We start from the raw sequence: 27348 nt of genomic DNA, 5'->3' as shown, positions 1-27348 counted from the left end.
GGGGGGGGGGGGGGGGGTGTTTGTTTTTGTTTTTTTTTTTTCCCTGTTAAGAGTCTTTTTTCAGACCCCATCTTTGTGGGCTACTCACCAGGGTGACAACTTCACTTCAAAGCTGTGCCTGTGACAAACATGGCAGGTTCGAGCCCGAAGGGAGGCAAAGGTGAAGCCTGGCCGAGGACCCCATGTCCGCATTGGGGTCTTTGCTAACTTCACACCCAGCCTTGGGACCAGGTTCTCCAGTTCTCTGAAGTGGAGATGGCATCAGGATGGGGTAAGGGGCCTCCAGTGTCCAGGCCCTAGACCTCCCCATCCTCTAATACCAGATTTCTGTACCTATGCAGCTGAGCATCTCCCACTGTAAGCTGTCGGGGCTTTCGGGGGTCCCCAGAGCCCATGGGGCAGGCCATGCTGTGGCAGAGAAGAACATAGGCCCGAGGAGCTAAGTTCTCAGTTCCTGAACCCCTGCCTGCATTCCCTTGGACTCCATCCACTAGCAGATCAATGCCCAAGATGGTGCCATGCTCATCCGTCACCAGTAAGAGGCAGGAAAGGTGCAGAGGGGCAGTCTCTGGGGAAAGAGAGAAAATTTGGGAGAGACAATAGGGAACACAGATGTACAGGGACAGGAGTATCAAACTCAAATGCTGTGGGGGTTAGGCAAGTAACTTCAGTGAGTAAAGGAGCCTAGGTAGAGAGGCCCTGCCTCATTTAAGGCAACTGTTACTACACAGTACCAGAATTTGCCACATGCAGAAATGTAGGCACACTGTCAGAATTTTAGATTTTTCTTAAGGAAGTATAAATCTAGACTTCTGGGGATTTGGGGTTTTCTTCTTTTTTGGTAATGGGGATCAAACATAGGGTGCTTTACTACTGAGATACATATTCAGCCCTTTTTATTTTTTATTTTGAGACAGGACCTCATTAAGATGCTGACACCCTCAAACTTGCAGTCCTCCTGCCTCAGCCTCCCGAGTTGCTGGAATTATAGGCATGCACCCTGGTGCCCAGGTCATACTTTTGGATTTTCATCACTTTCAATGTTTAAATGTTGATTTGAAAAACAAAACAAAACAAAAAACACTGTGGTTGATGAAAACACTTTTTTGGGCCAGATGATCCAAAGGCCACCAGTTTGTGACCCCTAGCTGAGTCTGAGTGAGAGGGGATGGCCTCATAAGGGGAGGATGGCTGGGCAGGACATAGGGCAGGCTGGCCCTGGGTTCTTACCACTCCTGCGTTCCTTTCTCTTCTCAGGTCCCATTTCATCCTCCACTTTGTAATCTCGGCAGCCATCCTCACCACATGCCTCCTGTTCAGCCTCCTCTGGCTCCCCTGGAGGCTTGGCTTCCTGAGGGGATTCCCTACTGGTAGTGGCCGGTTCCCCATCCTCCTGTGGTTCCACCTTCTCTGTGCCTGCACCCTCCTCCTCTCCATTCTCTTGTACTTCATCTTCTTCCCCCTCCTCTTCCCCTTCCTCCCCATCCTCTAGGCTGACAAAGCTGACATAGGGGCTCAGGTCTTGAAGGTGGAGTGGAAGCTCATCTCCCAGGAGCCGGGCAGCCCCCAGGCCTGGTCCAGGGCCTGGCTCTGCCCCTTGCCCCAGGCTGATGCCCACACTACGGTTGGGCAAGACATGGAGCACCCAAAGGGCGGGGTCCTGGGGCAGCCTTCTGATTTGAGCCTCCAGCTGTCGCCAGCGGCCCTCAAGGCTGGCCCCTACAGCCCCCCGTTCTGCCACAAACTTGCGGAACCAGCCAAAGAGGAGAGCAGCGAAATCAAGGAACTCATCGCGGTATCCAGACACAAACTCCATGTCTTCAGGGGCACAGGGCCTGGGCCCAGACTAAGCATAGGAAGTAATAGGGTAGTATTGAGAAAGTTTGGGGCAGGGTCACTAAATGGGCGAGAATGGGGTTTTGAAGGTCACTTAGGGTGGATCTATGGATGAATATTAGGAGCTGAGAGTAGGGTTTTTGGGAATGAGGATGGGAGATTGGGATGAGAATGGTGGAGGAGGAGCGGGATTGGAAAGTGAGCTATTAGCGTTGAAGATGAGTACTCAGGGATGAGGTGGTATTTTGAGCTCAAAATTTGGGTACTCAAATTCTCTAAAGTAAGGTTTTAATTAGAGGTAGAGATGAGGTAGAGTTAATCCTATAGGGAAGGGCTTGTGAGGAAGGAAGACCCACTGATCTATGGGGTATGGGAAGAGGGAATAGGAGCTGAGGCATCCCTTGGACTTTGGCGTGAGCCCCAGTAGACCTAGCCCTACCCGGTCGCCCTACTCCTCCGGTACCTGCAGCCGCCACTACTTTTCGAAGGTAAATACCTCGGGTGGGGGGCGGTCGTGACGTCAGGGCTGCCCGAGCCCACGGCCAGTCCCTCGGGTGGTCACGCCCCCCCCCCAACTGGGTGTCTTGGCGGGTGGCTGCCCTAGCCAGTGCGTGCGCTGCTGAGCCTGAGTCCTCTGACCGCTTCACCTCTGCGCACCGCAGAGTGGATCCCGCCGCGATGGAGCTGAGGAGCCGGGGAAGTGAAAGCATGCTGGAGCAGGTGGGAGTCTAGCCGTTCGTCCATTTCACAGGTCCGCGGACTGGCCTGTGGCGGCCAGAGGGGCTGGCATCCCTGAACCGAACTCGATCATCCCGTATAGTAACTGCCCGCCTACCCAGACTCGTCTCACCCCGAAGTCTGAGTTTTCTTTCGGTTTCGTCGGACATTCCTGACCGCCCCCTCACTCCACTCTGGGTTAGGCACGCGGCTAAGGAGCTCCGCTTTGGGGATTTCCTTGTCGCAGGTGGCAGACGCGGCACGGGCTCGGAAATACTGACCAAAGGTCGGTTCGGGACGGCGCGAGCGCTGGGCGGAAGGCCGCCTCCGCCTCGCGCCCTCTCCCCAGCCGAGACTTGGCACCTACGGCCCCCCGCAGTCTTCTCCAGAACCTGAGGCGGGCGGGGGAAGGAAGCGAAAGCCATCGAGCAATTAGCTGGACGTCACACTCTCCGATCCGGAGTCAGGGAGAGGCAGCCCTATGAGCTAAACTCCCCCCCGAACCCGGAGATGAGACCGAGCTCGGGACTCCTGCTCCCCGAGCTCCTATTTCTGCTAGTGCTGCTGATTCTGCCAGGTTAGTCTGGAGCGGGTTCGTAGTCCGGAGCCTGGAGTCCCGGGAAGAGAATGCGCTAGGGAAGGGGACACTAGGGCCGCGGTGTTGAGTGTAGAACTGGGGCGCTGCAGGGTTCCCAAGGCGATTGGGACATGGGGAAGTTGCTTGGGATTGGGAACGGAGGCTGGAGACAATGGGGTCCTGGTGGGATTATGGACGTTTTGGAGGGGTGCGGTGTGTGATGTGTGGGTTGAGGCTGCGGGTCAGACCCCCGAGGCCTAGGGGGAGAGGCTGCATGGGACAATGAGTTGGAGACTAAGTAGATTAAGTACCAGCAGTGGGAGATTCTTGGCCTGAGAACAGGTACGATCGCCTCTATCCCGTTCAGGAGATGGCAACGAAGGCAGCGTCGCTGGAAGCTGTCCCTGTGATGAAAGAATTTCATTTAATAACCCAATACCCTTGCAAACCATGAATCGTTACCGAAGAAACCTGAGAGCCTACCGTGACTGTCGAACCCACATCTGGTAATCTCCCTCACCCAGCTGGCAGCGCCTAACTGTCCGTCCCTGCCAGTTGTCTCCAGGAATCCTCTCTGGTCAAACGCGAACCCCCTCGGGGTGAATCCTGCCCCATCTCCGAGTTCTGTTCCTTCTAACTCTCTGCACCATCTTTTTTCTGTTTCACTTCACTGGGGATTTCCAGTCTCCGCAGAAACAACTTTCTTTGGGTGACGTTATGTCTTTGGAATGAGGGAAGGTGGGGAAGGTGCTGCTGCTGAGACCAGGTTCTGTTTCTTGCAGGTTTGAGCTAATTAGACAGAACGTATGTGGGAGCATGAAAGACCCAAGGGTTCGTGAATTAATGAGCTGCTTTGATCGCGGAGGTGAGAACTTTGCCTTTCCTCCTCAACTTTGGGCACGGCAGCTTTCCACCTTATAAATTCCTTCGCCTCTGCCCTTAAGCCGAGACACTACATCCTTGAAGCTTCTGATTCTGGCCAAAGTACTTTCGCTTAAGTCCACACCTACCAAACATCATTTATCAGCTCCTTCATGATTTTTTTTTTTTTTTTTGCCAATTCTACCTCATGTGATATTTTGTACTTAATATTTTTCTTGAAATCACTATCATATAAAACGTTTTCATATTTAAAATAATCACTGTTGTATTTTCCTTGAAATCACTTGAAGGCACTATTTTCATTTTCCAATATTTAATTATGAAAATTTAGACATATATAAAAATTTAAAGAATTGTACAATGAACAATGATATGTTCACCTAGACTGCAATATTTGATTTATATATACCTATATCTCACATATAAAGCAAATATTTACCATATGTGATATTCACAATATTGAGATTACATCATTTTACTGTATTAGCTTATTGCATATCCTTCTCTATCATTAACCCATCTTATTTTTTAAAAATTTTGTTCTACATTTTTATTGGTGCATTATAGTTGTACATAATGGTGGGGGATTTGTTGTTACATATTCACACATGTACATAATATAATAATATAATTTGGCCAGTTTCACTGCCCAGTGTTTCCCCTTGCCCTTCCCTTCTCCATCCCCCTGGTCCCTTTCTTCTGTTGTACTGATCTTCCTTTGATTTTTATAAGACCCCCCCCCCTTCATTTCCCTTTTTCCTCTTCCACGTATGACAGAAAACATGGCCCTTGACCTTTTTAGTTTGGTTTGTTTTGCTTAACATAATGTTCTCAAGTCTTCCATCCATTTTCCTACAATTTCATTTTTCTTTAGATCCATCTTATTTTTTGATGCCTGCCTGCCTGCCTTTCTCTCTCTATTTCTTTCTTGAACCCAGGGGCACTTCCTCATTTTTCTTTAGATCCATCTTATTTTTTGATGGATTTCTTCTCTCTGTCTCTCTCTTTTTCTGGTACTGGGGATTGAACCCAGGGCCCTACCACTGAGCTACATCCCCAGTCCTTTTTATTTTTTATTTTGGGACAGGGTCTCCCTAAGTTGCTGAGAGTCTTGCTAAATTGCTGAGTTTGATCTTGAACTTGTGATCCTGCCTCAATTTGTGTCTCACAGCGGCTGACTTTGTGATGCACTTCAACCTAAGTTGTAGGCATGGTTACATTTCATCCCAAAATGTTTAAGCTTGTATATTATTAAGTAGAGTTCAAAATTTCACTGCTGTTTGTTGGGGGTATATTTTGCATATAGAAGTGAATAAATCATAAATGTACACAAGTTGGTTTTGCAAAAAAAAGTTATTTAACAATTTATCCTAAAAAATGTCACCTGTGAAGTCACTATATATTTTTATTTATTTATTTTGGTACCACAGATTGAACCTAGGGGTGCTTAACCACTGAGCCACATCCCCAGCCCTTTTAAAAATATTTTATTTAGAGACAGGGTCTCAATGAGTTGCTAAATGCCTCCTAAATTGCTGAGGCTGGCTTTGAAATCATGATCCTCCTGCCTAAGCCTCCTGAATTGCTGGGATTATAGGTGTGCACCACTGCACCTGACTGAAGTCACATATTTGATGTGCTGATTGTATTTTGCTCTTGAAATAAATACACAACTATTTAAATACAAAATGTTCTTTGATGTCCTACCTAAAATTGTGAAGTATAATCCTTCAGGCTACATAGACCTGTTATTTCTTTAATCCTCACAGCTACCCTGGCCCTTGGTACTACAATTATACTCATTTGACAGATGAAAGAAGTTAGTCCCAGAGAGTTTAGAGATGAGGGGCAAGGTCAAACAGCTGTTTTGTGGCACAGCTCAGTGTACAACCCAAGCCTCCTGATTCTCCAGTTCAGAACATTCACTTGTCTCAGTTGTTCTATCTTGGGGTTTGCGAACTTCCTTGTCCCCTGCCTTTCCCAGCTGTTGCTGTCTCCCTCCCTCTCTTGGCCTTCAGTTGTCCCCTTGATGTTGTCCTTGACCTACTATCCTTCCCTTTGTTGAGGCTTGGGACACCATACCCCAAACCATGGCCCCTTAACAATTGAGAAACTGCCAAAGCAAGCTCACTCTGACCTTCCACCATCTTTCTGTGTTCCCTAAAGGAATTCTATGACCTACCTCATCTGAAAATAAGTCATAATATTCTCCTTCCATAGGGGTCCTGCCCTATACTGGGAGGCCAAGAAGAATTGGAATAGGCAAGCTTTGCTAGTCTCCTCCAACCCCATTTATCACCACTAGATCATACCCTTTTTGTACATACTTCTACATAACTGTCCATTCTTCAATCTAAGGACAAAAATATTTTTTCCTGAATCTGGGTCTTCTTTCTGAAGGCTCCCATGCCCTGTAAAACTGATTAAATACATTTGTTATGCTTTTCTCTTGTTAATATCTAATTTCTTTGGGGGATACATTGGGGTTAAACTCAGGAGTGCTCTCTCATTGAGATACATCCCCAGTTCTTTTAATTTTTTATGTTGAGACATGGTCTCCCTAAGTCTCTGAGGGTTGCTAAATTGCTGATGCTGGTCTCAAATTTGTAATCCTCCTTCCTCAGCCTCCTGTGTTGCTGGGATGGCAGGTGTATGCCATCACACCCAGCTTTAATCTTTTTTTTTTTTTTTGGTTTTTATAGGGGTGTCAGCCATGATTTGGGGGATGAATGAGGAAATTTACCACTTTTTCTTTCCTGTACCTCTGTCTGCTTTTCACCTATTCCCTGATATCCCTGCTCCTCACTTCTTTCCTCTTCAGAGTGTGGATATGAACATTGGAAGAGTCGGGTCAACCAGGAGCACTTACTTTTTCCCAGCATTCCAATTCCTGAGCCCACAGAGTTGGCACCTCCAGATACGAGCACTCCTACCCAGATGTACCTGCCACCTACTCAGCAGTCTACCCAGCAATTCAAGTTTCCATCAGGAGTGCTGCCTTTGGACAAAGAGTTCACTCACCTAAAGGAAACCACCACTTTCACTGTGGGTTATAATCTGGGAATTGGGTTTAAGGATGGAGAGAAACAGAGGCAGAAGGAAGAAATGGAAGGCACTGCAATTAACAAATCAGTCATGGTGGCAGTGCCGTCCCTCCTGGCCATTGTCTTCGTTCTCACTGGAGTCCTCCTTTATGTGTTGTGCAAGAGGAGGAGGGAACAGTCTCTGCAGTGCTCTCCAGGTAAACTGGGCTTGTGAATCCCTCCCCCAGGGATCCAGGATTCCTTCCTGGCAGGACTCTTGCCCCTGGTAGTTCTCAGGTAGCTAGAAACCTGACCCTGGCACACAAATATTAACATTTCCTGTGCTACAGAACACAGGAAGAGTCAGCCAGAGACTATGGAGTAGAGAGGGAGGGAAGTCACCATGGGCCCAGGGACCAATACTTGGACTTTAAAGTCAGGCAATGCTTGGAGCAACATCAAGGAGATGGCAGCTGGACTAGGCTAGTGGGAAATGAACTTGTGGAAAAGGGTGAGGACCATTCAATAAATTTACAAATCCTCTATTGAGAACTTACTATATACCAGGCCCTAGATGTCTTAGAGTCTGACTCCCCAGTTCAAATTATTATCCACTTCTCCAACTCCCTTTGATCTCAGAGCTCATCTCTATTTCTTTATCCTTTTCAGGTTTGCATTATACACCTGTGGCAACAGTCTTCAATGCCTAAGCCAAGAAATGAAGCTTGTGTGGTCTGGGGTTGTAGCTCAGTGGTAAAGTACCTCTCTAGCCTGTGTGAGGCTCTGGGTTTAATCCTCAGCACATAAAAATACATAAAATGAAAGTATGTGTCCATCTACAACTTGTGAGCCTAAAGTTGGTTTGTTTTTATATTTTATTAATTAATACAACTTCTGACACATATAAGGTACTATATTCAATGTTTAATATGACTAACCAATCAATGAACTTTCTTAGCCTCCTACCCTCATACTGGGGACTGAACCCAGGGCTTCAAACATGCTAGGCAAGTGCTCTACCACTGAGCTACATCCCCAGCATTTTTTTATTTTTGAGTCAGGGACTCTGTAAATTGGCTGGCCTCGAACTTGGATCCTCCTGCCTCAGCCTCTGAGCAACTTGGACTAGAGGCATGTTGTTCCCTGCCCCCCCTTTTTTGGGGGGGGATTGAACCTAGGGGTGCTTAACCAATGAGCCACATTCCCTGTCCTTTTAAACTTTACATACAGACAGGGTCTCACTAAGTTGCTTAGGGCCTTGCTAAATTGCTGACACTGGCTTTGAACTTGTGATCCTCCTGTCTCAGCCTTCTAAACTGCTGGGATTACAGGTGTGCGCCATTGTACCAGGCAAAATTTGTCCCCCTTAAAAAAAATCAATATTATAAAATCTGGGTGCTGAGGATGTACCTCAGTGGTAGAGTGCTTGCTTAGCATGTGTGAGTCCTTGGTTTAAATCCCTATCTATGCCAAAAAAAATCTAAAAGAAAATAAAATCTGCCTTTTATCCTACATAATGATAGCTTAGACAAAATCTATATGTGCTCCTTAACTACTAAAAATTATTTTTAGCATATTATAATGATGTGCCACATCAATGTTTATAGTAGCTCAATTCACAGTAGCTAAGCTCTGGAACCAACCTAGGTACCCTTCAACAGATAAATGGACAAAAAATAAAAGTATTGTGATACACACACACACACACACACACACACACACACAAGAATATTATTCAGCCATAAAGACTGAAATGTTTGCTGGCAAATGGATGAATCTAGAAATGATCATGCTAAATGAAATAAGCCAATTCCGAAAAACCAAAAGCTGAATGTTGTCTCTTATATATGGATGCTAATACACAATAAGGGGCATGGGGAGGGAAGAATAGAAGTAATTTGGATTAGACAAAGACAGTAGAATGAATCAGATATTACTTCCCTATGTTTTATATGAATACATGACCAGTGTAACTCCATATCATGTACAACTGAAAGAATGCATGTATAATATGTCAAAATAAATTCTATTGTCATATATAACTAAAAAGAACAAATTTAAAAAGAAATATAAAAAAAAAAAAATAAATAAAAATTATTTTTAGGATCTGGGTGGTGGTGCACACCTATAATCCCAGTGACTTGGGAAGGTGAGACAGGAGGATCTTAAATTTGATGGCAGTCTGGACAACTAAACAAGACCCCGTCTCTAAATAAAATAAAAAGGACTGGGGAGATACCTCAGTGGTAGAATATTCCTGGGTCAATCCCTAGCACTGAAAATTTTTTTTTTTTTTTTAGAATTGTTGACTCTTTTCTCTATAGACATTTGCTTTAGGCCCTTGCCCCTTACCGTGACACCTGTCTTCAGTTTTGCTGCTGATGGTTCCTCCTAGTCACAAGTATCCTGCACACTATACCAGTGGTTCCTCTCCAACCCCACACCAAAGGTCTGGGCTCTCCCACTTTCCATCCTCAGTGGCTTTGTGCTGATGCAGTTCAGGCCAGGTTTACTTCTTCAGTCCCTCACATCACTCAAATATACCCCAATTAAGAATCTGATTTCCTTTAAAAAATTGTTATTGCTTTTATTAATAAAATCCTTAGTTCTTGTTTAGTATCTTCCAATGAGGAAGAACATATCTTCATTAGGCTGTTTTTGGGAGCCTGGGGCAGGGGCATGATGGACATGAGGAAATGGATTGGGCAACTGAATGTCCATCTCCTGAACTTGCTAAATCCAAAGCAGGAACACCCTGCTGGAGGAGTCAAGCCACAGCTGTGGGTAAGATGGGGTTTTAGTTTCTCCATTTCCAACTTCTGGTCCTTGTCTTAAGTCTTCTTTGACCAGCAGGGCATGTATGTTTCAGTTCCTGCTTCCCATCCTGCATGCTTCTAAGTTCTGACCCAAAGTGCAGGTCATAATCTCCCTCCACACTCTGGATCCACTCCTTGGCTTAGTTCTCCAGCATCTGCTCACAGGTTCGGGCCACATCACTGAGCTTGAGACGGGCATAGTCTACTCGCTTCAGAGCCATTTGACAGTCTTTCCTTGAAGAGTAGCTGGAGCCCTCATGGGGCTGCCCAGTGGCCACCTACAGGACAGATAAGACTGATCAGTGTAGCCCTACCTCCCTTACCTAACCCCCAACCAAGTATCAGGTTTCTTGTCTCATTTCTTTCCTGAGTTTGGTCTGCTAAGCAGCCTGGTAGGTGGGTGACAAATCACTTAACTTCTGTTAAGTTCATCCGTGAAATGGTGGTGAAAATAACTACTTTTTAGAGTTGTCGTATTATAAGATAATAATGAATGCCTGGCACACATAAACGTTAGGAAATGGTGATAGCGGTCATAAGGAACCCCCTTAATTCTTTTCTCTTAGAGGAGGAAACAAGTCCTGGAAAGAAGGTGTCAACTCGCCAGTTTGGGAGGCCTGATTTTGTCCAGCTAATGCTCTACTAGAGGATCCCTACGGCTAAGGCTAAGGCGGAGAAGGGGTAGGTGCACAACACATCCCAGACATACTTACCTGGGTGAGGTAGCGGATCTGAGCCGACAGCTCCGCCTCCACGTGCTGCACCGAAGCGGTGAAGGCTGCCGCCTGCCGGTCTAGAAGCCGCTCATTGGTTTTTTCCTTGGACAGTTCCAGGATCACCGTCCCTGTCGAGGCGGGGAGAGGGCGGGGCTCACTGGAATGGGTGAGGCTAATCGGAGACTGGCACTATAGCCCCGCCCTAAGGACGTTCCCACCCTATTTACCGCGCAGGCGCTTAGAATCCCACCCCACCACGCGCCGATGCTCCGGTCGGCGCATGTGTGCGCAGCTCCGGTTCGCTTTCGGCTCTCTGCCTTTTGCTCGTCGCGTTCCGAACCTGCATTCTGGAGGATGGCGCCGATTTCCCGTTCGATGTCTTCCAGGGCGCGTAATCGCTCGTTCGCCAGGCTGTAGGTAGCCATCGTGCCTTTGGGAAACCTCCACGGGATTCCGTCCTTCTGCTTAGTGCAACGCTTAGGGCTCGGAAGTGGCTGTCGGCTTGCGCCTGCGTAGAGGGAACTCTGTAGCGAACACTACAATTCCCAGGATTCCCAGCGCGCACTCGGTCCACCTGGGAACTAGTGTCACTCTCAGGGCGTCCAGCGTCTGGCCGCTTCTGCGCCTTCACCGCGGACCACCTGTGTAAGGGGTAATGTTGAAATAGGTCCTGGTCTGAGAACATTCAGACCTGTCCACCTTCATGCCACTGTTTTGCTGAGCATACTTAATTGTAAAATAAGAATAACCGTCTCCTGGGTGCTAGGTGATTGGATTTCTAGGGTATTCCTTCAGACTGGATGGCCATGGGCCCTTTGTCTGCCAACCACGCCCGAGGAAAACTTGACTTGGTGAGTGTTACATTATTCTCCCCAGGGCTTTTCTCTGACTGTGAGTCCAGCCGCAATACAGACTATTGAAGTATTTATTCTCTGTTGCGGGCACCTTCCAGCTTTTTTCTTTTTGCTTTTCTGGTTACCTATGTTGTAGGATCAGGGGAGTTAAAGAAGAATGAGGCGGACTCTCATGTGACAGTTGGATAGATGTTTTGTTAGAGATATGCCCAGGGTGTATCACAAGGAGTCCAAGAGGAAATGCTGCTTGAACTGAATCCCGAAGGGCTAACTAGATGAGAAGTGGGAGTGGAAAAGGGAAACACCGTAGGCAAAAGCATGTGAAAAGGCCTAGCACATTTGAAATCCGGCAAGGGGTTTGAGTGGAGTGTGGTGGTGGTTAGGTGTGACATTGGGGAGACAGGATCCGGGAGCCAGGTTAGGAAAAGACTTGTAAGCTAAGTAATTTGGACTTTATTCTGAAAACATATGGGGACCTTTGAAGGAATTTTAGTAAGTGTTTTATGACCAGATTTACCTTTTTTGGAAAGATCATTCTCTACAGCTTGCAGAAGATCATCAAGAATGAAACTAAGGTGGTAATTACCAGTAATTTCAGGGACTATGGAGGCTGAGGCAGGAGGATTGCAAGTTTGAGGCTAGCCTGAGTAACTTAGACTCTTGTCTCAAGATAAAAAATTTTTAAAAAGGCTGGAGATGTAGTTCAATGGTAGATCACCCTTGGGTTCTATCTCCTGTACTGGGGAAGGGGGAGGGATCCAGTGACTGCATTTTTTCCCATGACTCAGCACACTTAATTTTTTTCCTCATAAAATAGTTGGGTATGGATAATTCAGTGCTCCACAAATCATACAGGACCAAGGCTTTCAGTGTACCTGGGCCATCTTTAGGGTCTTATCCTCAAAAGTGTGGTCTTCAGTCCAACCTCATTGGCATAACCTAGAAACTTGTTAGAAATACAGAATCTCAATCCCCAACCCAGACCTGCTGAATCAACTTTGTGGGGTTTTTTTGGGTGTGTGTGCGCGCATGCGCGCGTTTGGTGCCAGGGATTGAACCCAGGGGCACCTAACCACTGAGCCACATCCTCAGCCCTTTTTTATATTTTATTTAGATACAGGGTCTTGCTGAGTTGCATAGGGCCTTGCTGAGTTGCTGAGGGCAGCTTTGAACTTATGATCCTCCTGCCTCAGCCTCCTGAGCTGCTGGTATTGCAGGCCTGTTTCACTGCACCTAGCCAGTGTTTCTTTTATGATCCCCTGGTGATTTGTACGCGTAGAAAATTTGAGAAATACACTCTAGAGCATGTGTTGTTTGCATTGTCAAAATAGTTGTTTCCATTCCTGGGTTGCAGCTGGCAGAAGCCGGGAGAGAAAATGCAGAGGAGGCTCACCTGTCTCAGGGAAGTAACTCATATCACTGCTACTCACATCCATTGAAGAAAACTTAGTCAGATGGTCTCTGAGGTTCAGGGAAATCAGTTCTTACCTAGGTGGCCAGCAATTGTTCCATTGATATGAAATAATAGATTTTTAGAGAATAGACTCACAAAGTCAAATTCTCAATTACACAGGCAGAATAAAGGCATTTTGATATGCACAAGCTCTCAAAATTTTTCTCCTATATGCATCCTTTCTCAGGAAATTATTATTTTTTAAAAAATTATTTTTTAGTTGTAGTTGGACACAACACCTTTATTTATTTTTATAGGGTGCTGAGGATTGAACCCAGGGCCCTGCACGTGCTATGTGAGTGCTCTACCACTGAGCCACAACCCCAATCCCTCTCAGGAAGTTATTAGAGTTAAACCAGAAGGGGAAGATCTAGGATCCAGGAAGTAAGCCTTAATTCTTGAGAGGTAAATGGGAACCCCTGGGCTCAGGAAGGCAGCTATGCTCACCACTATACCACCAACACAAGGGCTACAGCCCAGGCAATTCCAGGCCAGCAGGTGGAAAGAACAGCTAGTTCATCAGAAGGATCCTGGAGAGATTGCTTCAAGGAGATGAAAGAGATGAATTTTGGAATTGTTCAAAATGTAGACTTTTTTTGGAAGTGTATACTGCTGAATTAGTGATAAATTCTGATAATAAGCAAATTTCAAAATGTCAGTTATTTAGGGGAAATAGTTGCATAAGAACAGAAAGGTAATCATAATATACCACATGACTCAACCATAAATAACCTTTGCATAGCCATAATTAAATATAGAATATTGGTCTGATCCAAACTGAGGATATAATTCCCTTGAGAGAATTGGAGTTGGGGCAAGATGAAAGTTGTTCCCTGGTGATTGGGTTCAGTCTTTATCTTCTATGGTGGGAAGCCATAAATGCTTAAAAAAAAAAAATCAAGAAGTCAAAAGTATTTGGAGATGTGGAGATAAATGTCAACAGAAACATCTAAAGATAGTGAAAGTAGTTGTCTCTGAGGACAACTCAGAGACAAGCTGGGCATGGTAGTGCATACCTGTAATCCCAGGGACTAGGTAGGTTGAGGTAGGAGAATTACAAGTTCAAAGCTGCCCTCAGCAACTTAGTGAGTCCCCAAGCAACTTAGCAAGACCCTGTCTCTAAAATATTAAAAAAGGACTGGGGATGTGGCTCAGTGGTTAAGCACCCCTGGATTCAATCCCAGGTACAAAAAGAAAAAAAAATAAGTTTAAAAAAAAATGAGAGAAAATAGAGATGTACTTTACTGTGAAAAAGAGCTAAGCGTGGAGGAGTTTGTTTTCTTCCCTCCCTCCTTTCTCTTTCTCCTTTCTTCTTCCCTTCAGTGGAAAGAATTGTGTGGGTTTATTTACTGTGAAGGAAGAGCTAGTAAAGGGGGTTGAAGAGAAGGGTTGGTTCAATGAATTAAGGTCTCTGAGGAGGAGGGAAGTGAGAGCTGTGAGCACAGGTGGAATGATTAGCTTTGAACCAAAAAAGCATCTTAACCTTGGTGGTGTAGGAGAGTTGGTGTAGATGTCAGTGTTTGTAGAGTGGGAAGTTGAAGTCATTCATCCTCACTGCCTAATGTCTGTGAAAAGCAGAAATCCTTATAAGGAAGGTAGAGAATAGTTGGATGGGAGCAGGAGAGGGAGGTGACCAGGGACAAGGAGAAGGGACAAAGGGTATCAGGTATCAAGATCTCAGCTTAGATTAGAGACCATAAATTTATAGTGGCCCTAAATTTATACCTGGGGCCTAGCATAGTGTTGGCACCTAGGAGGTATTCAAAAATATTTGTTGAATGATAAGTGTGGTTATATGATTTCTCTCCAGTTAGTGCCTATCAGCTCCCTGTTAGTGCAAAGAGGCAGGAGATAGTGGGACAGATTCAAGGGTGGGGTTTGAAAGCAGAATTGTGAAAGGAGAAGAAATTGAGTATGCTGATAAGATAGTGGTTGATCTAATGATCTTGAATGTAGGCTGGAAAGAAGAGGAAGTGTCGAGTTGTGAGAAAGCAGAAGGAACCATGAGCTTTCGTAATAAAAAACTAAAAGAGCCAATAAATTTGTCAAAGTAAGTACATTCTACTGTCATAACTAAAAAGAAGAAAAAAAATTTAAAAAGCCATTAAAAAGTGATTATAGCTGACTGTCTTAAAAATTTGTGTATTAAAAATACTAGAAGCAGGGCTGGGAATATAGTTCATTTGGTAGCGTGCTTGCCTTGCAAAGCCCTGGGTTCAATCCCCAGCACCACCAAAAACAACAACAAAATACTAGAAGCAGTGGCACACATCTGTAATCTCAGTGACTTGGAAGGCTGAGGCAAGAGAATGGAAGATTCAAAACCAGCCTCAGCTGCTTAGCAAGGCCCTAAGCAATTTAGTGAAACCCTGCCTCAAAATACACAATAAAAAGGGCTGAGGATGTGGCTCAGTGGTTAAGCACCCCTGGGTTCAATTTCTGGAATGAATGAATGAGTAAAACTAGAAGCAAAATGTTTGGAATTAGATAATGGTGAAGAATGCACAACATAGTGAATGTATTAACTATCATTGAATTCTGCATTTTAAGATAAAAAACTAGATACAAATGCAAAAGATATAAAAAACTGGGGAAAATATTTGCAAAGTATACTACAAATAGCTGATTTCTTCATGAAGAGCTTTTGTCATTAAGAAGAAAAATCAGTGCAGTAAGTTGGGTTCATCCTCACTCATAATCAAAGAAATGTAAGTGAAAACTCCAGTAATATTATATTTTACTTGCTAGATTGACAGTAATAAAAAAAAAGCTCACCCTCTGTGACCTGGCAATTCTACTTTTAAGAATTTGTCCTATAGGCACTCTTAGTATAGGCAAAATAACATATCTATAAGCTGGCTGTAGTGATGCACACCTGTAATCCCTGCTACTCAGACACCTGAGACCGGATGATCATAAGTTTGAGGCCAGCCTGGGGAACTTAGAAACTTGAGACCTTGTCTCAAAATAAAATAAAGGACTGGGGATGTAACTCAGTGGGAAGTGCTTGCCTACCATGACTGAGGCCATGAGTTCAATCCCCAGTACCACAAGCAAAACAAAAACCACAAATCAACAAGGGCAGTTATTTTAATACTGTTTGAGTTGGCAAAATAGTGGTCATTCAGCATGTCCACTAATAGGTAACTGGTAAAAATAAATGATATCTAAACAATGAGGAAATCATTCTTTAAAAGAATGAGGTGGATCTATATGTATTGTGGAAGGAATGCTATTTTAGATACACTATTAAGTAAAAAGGTATAGAAGAGTTCATAATATGCTAGTCTTTGTGTATTATATAAGCTAATGAATACATAAACCCACATGTGTGACTGAATATGAAGTATATCTTTGGAAGGATAATCAAGGACTAGCAATAGTGGTTGTCTCTAGGAAAAAGAAACGGAAGGATGGGAAATGGGCAGGAGGGAGCCTTCTTTTCATTGTTTACTGTTAAATAATGTTTGACTTTTTAAAAACCATACTGCATGTATTACTTCCTAAAAAGCATTAAAAACATAAAAAGCTTTAAAAAACCTCATGTTCTCAAAGTGTGTTAACTATACATCTGGATTCATGGATTCTTCTTGGGGGCTCCTGGCTCTGAATCCAAGGTGGTAGAGCCAGATTCTGAATTGTTATTGTGCCTCCAAAGGGTTCTTATTCACTCGAAGCTTTTGGAGATCCATGGACTTGGAGGTCAAGGAGCAGGGTCATGGCAGTCAGAGGGAAGCTTGATCCTGTGGTGGGGTAAGCAAGGTCATTGACATTTTGGCAGCACTTAAAGCCTGTGGATAAATAATGATTTAACTCTACACGTATAAACTTTGACATAGACTAAGAGCCCATAGACTTGTCCCCATGTTGCTGAAAGCTCCATCCTTGTCCCCATTGCCAATGAGGACACAGTTTTTTTTTTTTTTTTAAAGAGAGAGTGAGAGAGAATTTTTTTTTTTTAATATCTATTTTTTAGTTTTCGGCGGACACAACATCTTTGTTTGTATGTGGTGCTGAGAATCAAACCCAGGCCGCACGCATGCCAGGCGAGCGCGCTACCACTTGAGCCTCATCCCCAGCCCCAGAGGACACGGTTTTGAGAAAAAGGAAAAAGATGGTTTATTGCTTTGCTAGTAAAGGAGAAACACAAGGGACTCCTGTCCCAAAGATTCTGCCCATCTGCAGGAACTGGGGGTTTTATAGAAGTAATTCAGAGAAAATGAGATTAGGGAAGAGAGATCAGGGAAGAAAAGTTTAAGGAAAAGAATATCAGAGAAAAGAAGATCAGGGAGGAGTTTAGGGAAAACTGAGGAAAAAGAAACGAAAAAAAAACCACTTGTTTCAAAGCCACAAGGGATATAGTTAAAGCATCAAGTGAACCTGTTATACCCATTGCCTTTGACTGGTTGTTCCAGTCCAGGGTCTCTTTAAGTCCCCAAAAGGCACTCTGTTTCTTTCAGTCTTCACTTGGGGTTGCCATCTCTGTGTGGTCTCCTTACCTTTGCTTAAAAGTCACTTCCTCCAGGGAAATCATCCCCAAACCCCAGCTATATCAGACTCCCTGTCATGTGTTTCACAGTTCCTGTACTTATCCTTGGGGCACAGATACTGTAATAGATGGGGAATGACTTAATATTTGTTTTGGCTACTGCTATGTCCCTATATCATGCCTGGCACATACAAATTAAATCAAGATGAGTTTATGAGCTGGGCGTGATGGCACACGCCTGTAATCCCAATAGTTCAGGAGGCTGAGGCAGGAAGATCATGGGTTCAAAGCCAGCCTGAGCAATTTAGCAAGGCCCTAAACAATTTAGTGAGACCCTCAAGGGCACCCCTGGGTTCAATCTCCAGTACTCCCCCGCCAAAACTAAAGAGTTTATGGAATGAATGAAGGAGCTATAGGAGATAAAGGTCAATTACAGGTGTGGCAGTGGGTGATGGAGGTGAGAAATGTTCTGGAGTGTTGCTTATTTCCTCAGCCTAGCCTGGAGCTTAGGCCAAGCCTCAGGGAATCTCTAATGCATATTCCAGGCATCACAGGAACAGCACTAGGATGTATCTTTAGGCCCACAGCTGCATGACTTTCTTGGCTGATCAAAGCTTCAGCTTCTGTGTTAGAAAGACGTCACTCATGTGGCTTCTGTCTGGTGAAGTGTGCAGATGTGGTCCCACTGAGCCCCAGGAGCGGACTACTTGAGTAACCATAAGGAGAAGTGGGAATGAAACCAGCTGGGTCACAACAGGTCACAATGCTGTCCTATGTCATCAGGCATAACAGGGAAGAGCCCACCCTGCTCAGCTCCTGGGAGGGAGCATCTAGTCTGTGGGGAAGTTAATTATTATTTCCCCCGTAAATGACAGTTTACTTTGTGGCCTTATTAAACTTGAGTGTGGAGTGACCAAATCAAGTTTCAGTGTTTACTTTGGAACACAGGAACACACAATCATTCAATAAACATTTATTGATAGCCTGGTGTCAGGTGCCCTGAGGGTACAGAAAGGAATTGTGGATACGCACACTATGCACTGAACACTACAGGGAAAACACACACACACTCATGCCTATTAAAAGGTTTATTTTCTTGTTTATGCTCAGAAACAAAGAAACAGCTTTGCCTCTGCAGGGTCTTATCTTGGAGGAATGGGAGGCAGAGAGTGACTGGAGGGGGCAGGTGTGTTGGTGTGAAGTTGAATATGGGAGTTCTTCCCCTTTCCCTACTCTCACTCCTTGTTTTCATTGTCCCCCTCCAAAAAATTCATGTATGAACACAGCTTGCCACCCACTGGGCAACTGGGGAAGCAGAGCTGTAGTCAAAAGATTAATGCCCACTTTAAACAAGTGATGGGTCCAGTGCGTATCTGGGGTAAAGGGGGAGTGAGAAAAGGGGTTGGTTGAGGAAACTGCTGGATGGAGGGGAAGGAAACGAAGCAGGGACACCCCCCGCCTCCATAGCGGAGATCTTGGTCTTGTCCCTACCTCTCCCAGCACCATCCACTCCCTTCTTCCAGCCCCCCTTCCTAGCAGAATTGGTCATCATAATCGTCGTCCTTCATCCCCTTCAGCCGAAGTCGGGCAAAGTCCTCAAACACAATGTCGTCATCTGTGGCATAGCTTGGTGGTAGAAAGGAGAGGGATGAGGTGAAGGCTTGTGACCCTTCTTTGTTTCCCCCTCTGCTCCCTACCCCCTCCCAGGGGCAGAGGTGTTTAAACAACAATGGAACCAGAAGGGATGGAAAAGGACAGAAATATGGAGTCTTACAAGGCTGAGTCATCCAATATTCAACCACCCTCTTACCCCCCAAGGAAAACAAATAACCCCAGGAGGTATAAGGGTAGATTTGGATATTATGGGAATCTGCAAAGAAGGTCAAAGTAAAGGTATAGCTCTAGGTTTCTTACTTGGTATCAAATTCAATGAGGTTAGTATCCACAGGGACATCTGTTTCGGGAGCAGCTGAGGGGAGAAGAGAGAGTGGGTGGGTGGGCAGGTGCTGGAAGGATCAAGGTTTCTCCACTGGCCTTGCTGGGGGTGCAGGGTGGGCAGAGTGCTCACCTGACTGAGGTCTGGGCAGGGTGATGTGGTCATGGGGCTTGGGGTGCATAAGAACAAAAGGCAGCTCCACAGAGACATCCCTGGGAGAAAGAGGATGTATGAAGAGGACAACAATGATGTGGAACCAGAGAGAACCACTGTGACCCCTACCAGGTTCTGCCATACTCACCCGCCTCGAGATACTACCAGCTTCACCTTGACCCTGTAGGACACCAGGATTCCCAGCACCTCCTTGTTGGCACCCTCCTTCACTCTGTAATTGTGGGGAGATATTGGATCAGGTGGCCCATTCATTGCCTTGTCACCTCACACAACCCTGTGGCTTCCATCAGGATTCTGAGCTGGACTACAAACTCACACTATACCCCGGGACTCCAGCAGCACTGGCAAAGGACATCGCGGCATTCCCCTGCTCAGAACCCTCCTGGGCCCTCATCCCTGGCAACAAAAGCTCAGTCTTTCTAACCCGAGAACCTTACAGATTCTGTTCGCCTCAACCTACTCCTCTCCTTTTGGTTCTTTCTCACTATGCTGGCCTCCAGGCCTCCTGTGTGCAGTGTGCACTGTGTGCCCAGTTGGGGTTTGATCCAGCCCTTTGTGAAGCTCTGGACCAATGGGGCTGCTCCTGCCCAAGGGCACAGGGCACTTAACAATTCCTTAGATACACTGGGCCTGTCCCATCTCTGAGTCTTAGGGCTTATAGCTCTCTCTGCCTGGAGCACACTTGGTCTGCATATTCACAACACCTCCTTCCTTAAAATGCACCTCTGGCTACCCTATTTAAAATCAATGCAGACCTGCCCCTCTCTAGATTTCCAGTCTGTGCTTGCTTTTTCTCCTTAACTCTTGTCCCTTAACATGCCATGTATATTTTACCCTTTATCTGATCATCTGTTCTCTCCTAGGGGAAAAAAAAAATTGTTTTTGGTCTCCTGTTCACTGATACCTTCCTGGTACCTAGGACAGAGCCTGACACACAACCAGCCCTGTCTCTTGCCCCATAGGCACTCAGCCCCGCCTCACATGGTGCTGGAAGCCAGGTTGGTGTCCTCATGCTTGAGCTTCCCATCCAGGGCAAGACCACGCTTCTCTCGGTTGTCACTGAGCAGTGGGGTTATGGTGTACACCTTACAGAACGTGGAACTGGGAGATACCTGGTCACTTGGGGTAGAAACAAAGGGACAAGAATCTTGGAGAGGCTAGGCTGGGTGATGGGGCAGCCTACCTCTTTTTGTCCCTTTAGGCACACGTTACATAGGGTAGGTTTTGCCTCAGTCTGTTCAAGAAAATGAACAGCTCAGAGCCACCTTACTGTGTAGAGAACAACCTTAGGAGTGAGATGGTTCAGGAAATAAATTCTGCCCTTCACCTCATATTCCCCTGGGCCTACTCCTCTCTAAGATTGGGACCCGCAGGCCTGTTGTGATACTTACTCTTGTTCAAGTTGAGCCACGGGGCACTTGTACTGGGCAGTGCTGAAGAGGCAGATGTCGGCATATTGTCTCACTGTGGGGTGGGGGTGGAACAGCTCTGGATGGAGCTTAGACGTACCACTGCGCCACCATTCCAGACCATGTGGGGTGGGCCCCAAACCCCAGCACACCCCTACCTACTATCCCTAACACAGGGCCCTCCCTGCAGCAAATACCGAGGTCTAGATAACATTCTCTAAATTCATTGTGCCCTGGCAGGTCTCCCACACTGGGATATGACCTGGACTGAAATCTTAACAGAAGTCACTTATGCAGGGACTCCCTCCCCCAAGATACCCTTCCAACCCTGTCTCCTACCAGAGACTCTGATCTTCTTGACGGTCTTGGTGGAGTTGTTGGTGACGTGGACATTGACACTGAGGGGCTCCCCGTGGTAGTATAGCTTTTGAAGGGGGGGGGGCGGGCGTTACATGAATTGCACCTGTTTTTCACTGGTCCCATTCTCGGTGTGCCCCCTCCCCTGAGCCCTAGCCCATAGCAACTCCACACCCAGCAGAGGCAACTGCTTGTGGCTTCATCCCTGCCCCCAGGGTCAGTTTTGCCTTGGCACTTGCATCACTCTCTAGCATCCCACCTCCTTGTCCAAAGAAGCCTCAAGGTGCAGGGACCGATCAGACATGAGGAAGTGGCGTGTGGTTTCAGCTGAAGGCTGTGGGCCTGGTTTCTCTGGGGCAAACTGTACCTTTCGGATCACCAGTCGCACAGAGTTCCTTGGGTTGGGGGGGGAGGAAAAGGGATCAATCTCTAGACTCCCAAATCTCCCTCCCACCTCCCACAGGGCCTGGGGCTACAGGAAGTGGGGAAGGAATAGTTAAACCACAGAGGAGGTTGCTTCCCTCACCTTTTGTGGCTTTTCTCTTCTAGTGATTTGGCACAGAAGGCGCGAATCTCAAAGTCTACCCCGCAGGCCTTGGGAGGGGGGAGGAAAGGCCACATCTTACCCAAGACTCCTGTGCTCATCTCCACCACTCCCCTTCCGTCCTCCGTGTTTCTTGTCTTGGGCAGGGACTCTTGCCCCATTGCCATGAGGAGTGCAGGGATTATCTCCCCCGCTGCCTCCAAGCCTGCAGAGGCTCATTTATGGTAGTATACGGGCAACCCCTGTACCCATGTGCATGCAGGTCAAGAGCAGGAGGCAGTGTCACATGTGCAGTGAACACACACACACACACTCTCACACACACACGTCTATGGTGTGGGGGACATCTCCCTATCCACCCCTGCAGTTTCACTTTCTGCTCAGTTATGCTCTGGGTCTTGCTCAACTTTGTTTTGCCCACGTGTCCTCAGAGCCATTCCTTCCATACCTTCCCTGTGTCCTCTGGTCCTGGCTGCAGTGTGACCGAGCAGGGTAGATTCTGGGGTATCTGTAGCAGAGGAAAGGGGAAACTTCAGTGCCTCCAGAAAGCCTCATGTCTTCACCCCAATCTCAATTTAAGAGGCTGGACAAAGGGCACCTGGGGATAAGAAAGAGGCCCCAGGGAGGAGGCCTATACTAAGGTTTCCTGGGGCTCCAGGAAGTGGGGAATGGTTAAACCATAGAAGTTGCTTCCTTAAAGGGCGGTGAATCTAGGGCACCTGCCTCACTTGTTTCTTCTAGATCTGCTTAAAATAGATGCCTCACCCCTTTTGCCCCACCATGATCCCAGACCCCTTGCCCAGCAGAGTTGAGGGCATTCTCACTGTGAAAAAAAAGGGGTGGGCATGCTGGCCCAGCTTCCTCAGCAGCCGGTCCTGCAGGCGGGTGGGGGGCCGGGGAGGGTTGGGCATTGGGGGGAAGGCCTGGTAGGTGGCGATGAACAGGTCTTTGCGGAAGGACAAGCCCAGCACATCCAGGTCTTCGCGGCCATAGCGGAAGGCGCAGGTGAGGGTCACAAACACTGGTAAGGGAGGGCAAGGTGGGGTGGTCAGGAGAACCCCTTTCCCCAACGCCTCCCAGTACCTAAGCAGCCATAGCTTCTTTTTTGGTAGCATAAGAATTCCTTCTGCCTCAGCCCTCTATCTCTCTGTGGCACCTTCCAATGCCAGTCCATCTCATTCTCTCCTCCCCACCTCCCCTCAGGCCCCTTGGATTTGGGGCTGGTACCTTTGCGGTCTTTCAAGTAGTCAGGATCCACAAGCACCACACCGTCTAGGAAAAGGACACAGGTTTATTTCTTGAAGGGACTTCTTCCCCATTCCCGGGCTTAGGAATCTCCTCCCCTTTGGGGGAGTAAGCTGTCCCCTTCTGGACAAACTTACCTACAGGGTCCACTTTGTCCAAGTGATCTACAAAGTCCCGCTTGCCCAAGTACACGGTGAGCTGAGGATGTCAAGGAGTCACAGGGAGGATTGGGGAGGATGGTGACAAGGCATCAAAGCCCTCAAAAGTGGCTGCCCTGCCCCAGGCCCAGGCTGGGCTATCAAGGAGTTTCTCCCAGTAGTTTAGGAAGGTGAGGGTGGTGGGTTTCCCAAACTATCGAACCAAACTTCTTAGGCTTTTTAGCTGCTCTTTTATCTCTCTTCTCATTTCTGTTCACCAGTCAGGTGTATGTGTTTGGGAGAGGATAGCCCAATCAGCGGGTCAGAGAACAGTGCTAGTGATTTGGCACAGAAGGCTCACCTCTCAAGGTGCTCTGGGATAAACAGGCCATAGCCTGGGGGGTTGTTAACTTTTCCCAGCCCCAGGCTCAATGAGTTGGCTCCTAAAGGGTTACAGGAACTGGGCTTGCTTCTGGCTCTTTTTCTTTAGTGTTGCTATAAGGCCTTGGGCCTGTCCCCACCCAGCCCTGTGGCTGGCTTAGGCTGAGCAGCCTCTGAAGCAAGGGGCTTCAAGAGGCAAAGGAAGTCAGCTCTTAGCTGTCACAGGAAGTGGGGAGCTAGTGTTGGGGGTTGTCTAGGGGCAGGCTGGGCTTTGGTAGGGCCCAGGGAGGGTCAAAGGATAAGTACTTTGGGTGACTCACCTTGCAGTTAGGGCTCGACTTCTTGAAGACCCTAACAAAACAGAAAGGGAAACCCCACTGCCTCCCTCAGACTCAGCAGGGACCCCCATGCCAGGACTTTATCCCTCCCCAGCCTGAGAAGCAGAGCTCACCCTTAACCCTGGCTGGAGACTTTGCCCAGCTCTACCCCTCCCACTTTATGATAAGTCCCTTACATTTCTCACATGGCAGCCCCCTGAAGCTCGTTACCAGGGCAAATGCTCCTTCTCTAGTCCTTGGTCAACCCTCACTAGTCCCCTTCCATCCACAGTGATGGCCACTGGTTGCCCCAGGAACCATCCAGACTCTTCCCAGAGTACCTGCCCCAGAGGGGACCTGAATGGGCAAGCTGCAGCAGTGTCCTGAGTCAGAACTAACCATTTTTCCATTTGCCCTCTAGCTCCAATGATAGTTGGGGTACATGGAAGAGCAATGGCTCTGGACTTTGTCCCTCAAATGGTTTCTACCACAGGAGCTATTTTCTATTAACCACCAACTGTCCCCATCTCTGATCTCAGCAGCTTAAAAAGTCTATTCATCTTTCAAAGCTTAGCTCACATAACACCTCTTTTAGGATGCAGACCCAGCTTAGACCCCAGCCCACTCCTTTTTTGTGAATCCTATCACACCTTGTTCATATTTTACTTGCATGACAAGTGACAGCACACAAGGGAATTTAGCTGTGTACCATCTTTCTGTCTCCTTACACTGCGAGTTCCAAAGCCTTGTTCATTTAGGCATCCCTAGTTTAGTAACAGCCATATGATGAAATTCATGATGCTAGCTAACATTTACTGGGTGAATACTCCATGCCTAGCACTGTTCCAAATGTGTTATTTAATGCTCTTAATCCAATGATGAAAGTCCTAATATTTTTATTTTACAGGTGAAGAAATTGGGGTACGGAGAGATCAAGAATTTTGTCTAAGGTCACAGAATGTAAATGGTGAGCCTCCACAAACTGAGGCAACTTGGCTCCAAGTCCCTGCTTTTAATCACCAAACTGTTTCACTATGCTTTGTAACTAGCATCAATAATTTGTCATCAGCAGCAATCCCTAGGAAGGGTCCCCAGATAATAGAAATTGAAATTCTACCACCACAAGTTTCTGTTACAACTTCCTTGTCCCTTTTTCCTGAAGCCAAGCTGTCCAAAGGTCATATGGCAAAGGGTATGGAGCGTCCCAGATATCCCCAATCATAAAGGAGTGTAAACATGGACACAGTGGCAGCTAGAATAAGGACCCTACCTTATTTTCCAACTTGCTATGGCATCATCCAGACTCTCCCTGCCCTCAGCTTCTGGTTTTCCTCTTTGTCCCAGTGTTTCCTCCCACTAGGAGCCCTGGCAAAGGGCTGCAACAGCCACAGTCAGTTGGCCAACTGGAATGTGGCTCTGGCTCAATAGTTCTGGAGCAACTACAGGACACTTGCCTTTTGGATCTTATCCCAGCCACCTCTTGCCATGCTAGGGAGCAGATCATGCACATAGTAAAGCTGGTCAAGGAAGCAGAGTATGGGAATGACCAGGGAGGCGTCTGGAGTCAGGGGGAGGGTAGCTGAAGCAGATGCCCCTTTGCACTTCCTGCTATTCTCTCCATTTCCTATGGCCCAGAATTTGATGAGGGTGGAGGGAATCATGCCAAGTCAGCAGTCCACTTTGGTCCACCCGTCCCCCTCCATGAACCACACAACGGAAATCAGGGGGCCTCCCTCAAGTCTGTGACTTCCCCTTTCTGTGGGGTATTTAACCCCTAACCCAGGATGTCAGTCTTCCCTCTGATTATCTCTATCGGACACTGGTCCTCTTGATGCTCAGAAACCTGAATTCTCATACTATATGGGTGAGAGGAGTGGTGGGATTTATATGATGTTTTGCAGAACTAGTGACCAAGCTCCCATTCCTGATCCCCTCTGCTTTGAGGCATACAACCCCAACCTTTTTTTCTTTTGCTCCTACTCCCCTGGGACTAAGGCATGCACCCTCTGCCCCCCTTGGGGTGTTGGTCACAACAGGAAGTGGATTTTGCTAGAGACCTAAAAAAAAAAAAAAAAAACGAGAACTCGGGGTGTCAGTGGAAGGAAGGAGCCTCAATTGCACAGAAAACATCCGGGGAGTGGATGCTGTGCCCAGGGCTGATATTCCCCCATCCCCAGAAGAGGGATTCGGCCTAATCTCATAGAGGGTCTCTAAGCACTCTGCTCCCTCAATATGAAGCTGTTGCTCCTAGCAACATGGGGAAAGGCAGAAGTTTGGAAGCAGAGCCACCGGGCCTTTGGGACAGGTGGGGGCAGCCCGACTGCCTGTGGGGTATCAGACAGGAGGCGTTCCATTGGTTAAGCCTGAGTCTAGGGAGGATCCCCTCCCAGCATCAGTCTCCTAGTACACAACCTCTTGGGGCCGGCCACCTGCTCCTTCTTCCTCCGCCCCTGCATCGCAGCCTGCACAGGAGAATCCATTGGTCGCACGACGACAGGCCTCGCTTTCTACGGGGGCCCAGACATGAGTCGCACACCGCCCCCCCCCCACCCCATTATCCTCGAGGACCTAGGCGTGCGGCCCCGGATGGCTGCCCCCTAGGGACCCAGGGGTCGGGCCCGAGATTTTTTCCCCGTTGTCCTTGTCTGGGGACCATACCGGCACTTACGGCGAGCCTCCACCGGCCGTGCCCCGCCGCGTGGCCCCACCTCCCTTACCTGGTCCCGGGTTTCTCCCCCATGGTGCGCGCGCCCGCCGCCCGCCGGGTTCGCGGCTTGCTCGCAGCCTTCTCGCCCGCTGCCAGGTCCCAGCTCCTCCCCGCGCCACTGCGCACGCGCGCCCACGGCTCTTTCTCCTCTTCCCCCTCCCCTCAGGTCCTGGGGAACTAGGGCCAGATGCGTCAGCCAGATCGCGCGCGCCGCAGCGCTGCCTGCCCTCTCAGACAGGGCCGCCCCTGGGTCCCGCCCCACGCCTCAGCCCTCGGCCTCCCTGGGGGAGCCTTCTTGCGCGCGCTGTTTTTACTCCCGCTCTTCCCGCCCATCTCTCCGCCCCCCCTCAATCCCTTAGAAACCGATTGGGCCCCTTTAAACGAAGGCACCAGCCTTCCCTGATACTAGAGCCCACTGATTGGCTCTTGGCAGCCGGAGCCCTGCAGGGGTGCCCTCCCCTTTGTTTGCTTTCTCAGTGGCTGTGGAGGCGACGCGGGTGGCAGGGGAGGTGGGATGAGCTCAAACACAGTCTGCGAAGGAGGACTGGGTAATGCACACGTGGGTGAGCGGTTCTTAGTTGCGTGATGCTTGCTTTAGTGAGTGCCTCTTACCCCAGAGCTTAAAGCCTTTGGCCCGCCTTCCCGTTTTATTGTGGTGTCTCAGCTCCCCCTGGTGTAAGTCTTCGACATACACGGTTCCTTTTTAAAATTTCTCCGACTTTCCACCTCCTCTACCAACCCATCCCAGCTAACATTCCACCCACTCATTCATCCATCG

The 27348-nt window shown here is 47.6% G+C and overlaps 4 protein-coding genes across 7 annotated transcripts in view; 1 reads left to right on the top strand and 3 right to left on the bottom strand.

Annotated features, from left to right (window-relative positions):
• Positions 1–2563, bottom strand: part of Zmynd15 (zinc finger MYND-type containing 15) — a 6266-nt gene extending 3703 nt beyond the window's left edge. For both annotated transcript variants that reach the window (XM_015505983.2, XM_048798328.1), the window contains exons 1-3: positions 1231–2563; positions 334–568; positions 89–244 (exon numbers count right to left, since the gene is read on the bottom strand). In XM_015505983.2, the coding sequence (XP_015361469.1) occupies positions 89–244; positions 334–568; positions 1231–1816 (977 nt within the window). In that variant the 5' untranslated portion in view covers positions 1817–2563. The remainder of the gene's footprint in view (positions 1–88; positions 245–333; positions 569–1230) is intronic.
• Positions 2564–2657: 94 nt separating this feature from the next.
• Positions 2658–8617, top strand: Cxcl16 (C-X-C motif chemokine ligand 16). Its single transcript, XM_015505984.2, has 5 exons — positions 2658–3130; positions 3498–3636; positions 3913–3995; positions 6834–7253; positions 7705–8617. The coding sequence occupies exons 1-5, from the start codon at positions 3064–3066 to the stop codon at positions 7743–7745; spliced, it is 750 nt and encodes a 249-aa protein (XP_015361470.1). The 5' UTR covers positions 2658–3063; the 3' UTR covers positions 7746–8617.
• Positions 8618–9596: 979 nt separating this feature from the next.
• Med11 (mediator complex subunit 11) lies at positions 9597–11079 on the bottom strand. Its single transcript, XM_015506008.2, has 3 exons — positions 10908–11079; positions 10565–10695; positions 9597–10129 (listed from the first exon to the last, which is right to left on the bottom strand). The coding sequence occupies exons 1-3, from the start codon at positions 10990–10992 to the stop codon at positions 9992–9994; spliced, it is 354 nt and encodes a 117-aa protein (XP_015361494.1). The 5' UTR covers positions 10993–11079; the 3' UTR covers positions 9597–9991.
• A 7357-nt stretch (positions 11080–18436) lies between these two features.
• Arrb2 (arrestin beta 2) lies at positions 18437–26829 on the bottom strand. 3 transcript variants are annotated; one of them, XM_015505975.2, is made up of 15 exons: positions 26581–26829; positions 23867–23897; positions 23166–23226; positions 23011–23055; positions 22608–22804; positions 22232–22291; positions 21766–21833; positions 21499–21634; positions 21222–21306; positions 20865–20937; positions 20455–20592; positions 19601–19684; positions 19432–19511; positions 19278–19332; positions 18437–18989 (listed from the first exon to the last, which is right to left on the bottom strand). In XM_015505975.2, the coding sequence occupies exons 1-15, from the start codon at positions 26601–26603 to the stop codon at positions 18896–18898; spliced, it is 1230 nt and encodes a 409-aa protein (XP_015361461.1). In that variant the 5' UTR covers positions 26604–26829; the 3' UTR covers positions 18437–18895. The 3 variants fall into 3 exon arrangements, with proteins under 3 accessions (XP_015361461.1, XP_048654282.1, XP_048654283.1); XM_048798325.1 differs by lacking the exon at positions 26581–26829 and adding an exon at positions 25134–26472; XM_048798326.1 differs by lacking the exons at positions 21766–21833; positions 23867–23897; positions 26581–26829 and having other exon boundaries at positions 23166–23845.
• Between the last annotated feature and the right edge of the window lie 519 nt (positions 26830–27348).

Source organism: Marmota marmota, unplaced genomic scaffold (genome assembly GCF_001458135.2).
Source record: "Marmota marmota marmota unplaced genomic scaffold, marMar, whole genome shotgun sequence".
In the NCBI taxonomy this organism is placed as follows: Eukaryota; Metazoa; Chordata; class Mammalia; order Rodentia; family Sciuridae; genus Marmota; species Marmota marmota.
This window is presented reverse-complemented; position numbering and strand designations above follow the sequence as displayed.

Bases quoted from the DNA above. Each gene is read 5' to 3' on its own strand.
- Cxcl16 (XM_015505984.2), top strand. From the start codon at position 3,064: ATGAGACCGAGCTCGGGACTCCTGCTCCCCGAGCTCCTATTTCTGCTA. The intron at 3,131-3,497 runs GTTAGTCTGGAG...TATCCCGTTCAG, and splicing joins AGTGCTGCTGATTCTGCCAG to GAGATGGCAACGAAGGCAGC. The intron at 3,637-3,912 runs GTAATCTCCCTC...TGTTTCTTGCAG, and splicing joins GACTGTCGAACCCACATCTG to GTTTGAGCTAATTAGACAGA.
- Med11 (XM_015506008.2), bottom strand. From the start codon at position 10,992: ATGGCTACCTACAGCCTGGCGAACGAGCGATTACGCGCCCTGGAAGAC. The intron at 10,696-10,907 runs GTTCGGAACGCG...CCGCCTCGACAG, and splicing joins CGCCATCCTCCAGAATGCAG to GGACGGTGATCCTGGAACTG. The intron at 10,130-10,564 runs GTAAGTATGTCT...TCTGTCCTGTAG, and splicing joins AGATCCGCTACCTCACCCAG to GTGGCCACTGGGCAGCCCCA.
- Arrb2 (XM_015505975.2), bottom strand. From the start codon at position 26,603: ATGGGGGAGAAACCCGGGACCAG. The intron at 23,227-23,866 runs GTGAGTCACCCA...TGACATCCTCAG, and splicing joins AGTCGAGCCCTAACTGCAAG to CTCACCGTGTACTTGGGCAA. The intron at 19,512-19,600 runs GTGAGTATGGCA...TCTTTCTCCCAG, and splicing joins CTGGTAGTATCTCGAGGCGG to GGATGTCTCTGTGGAGCTGC.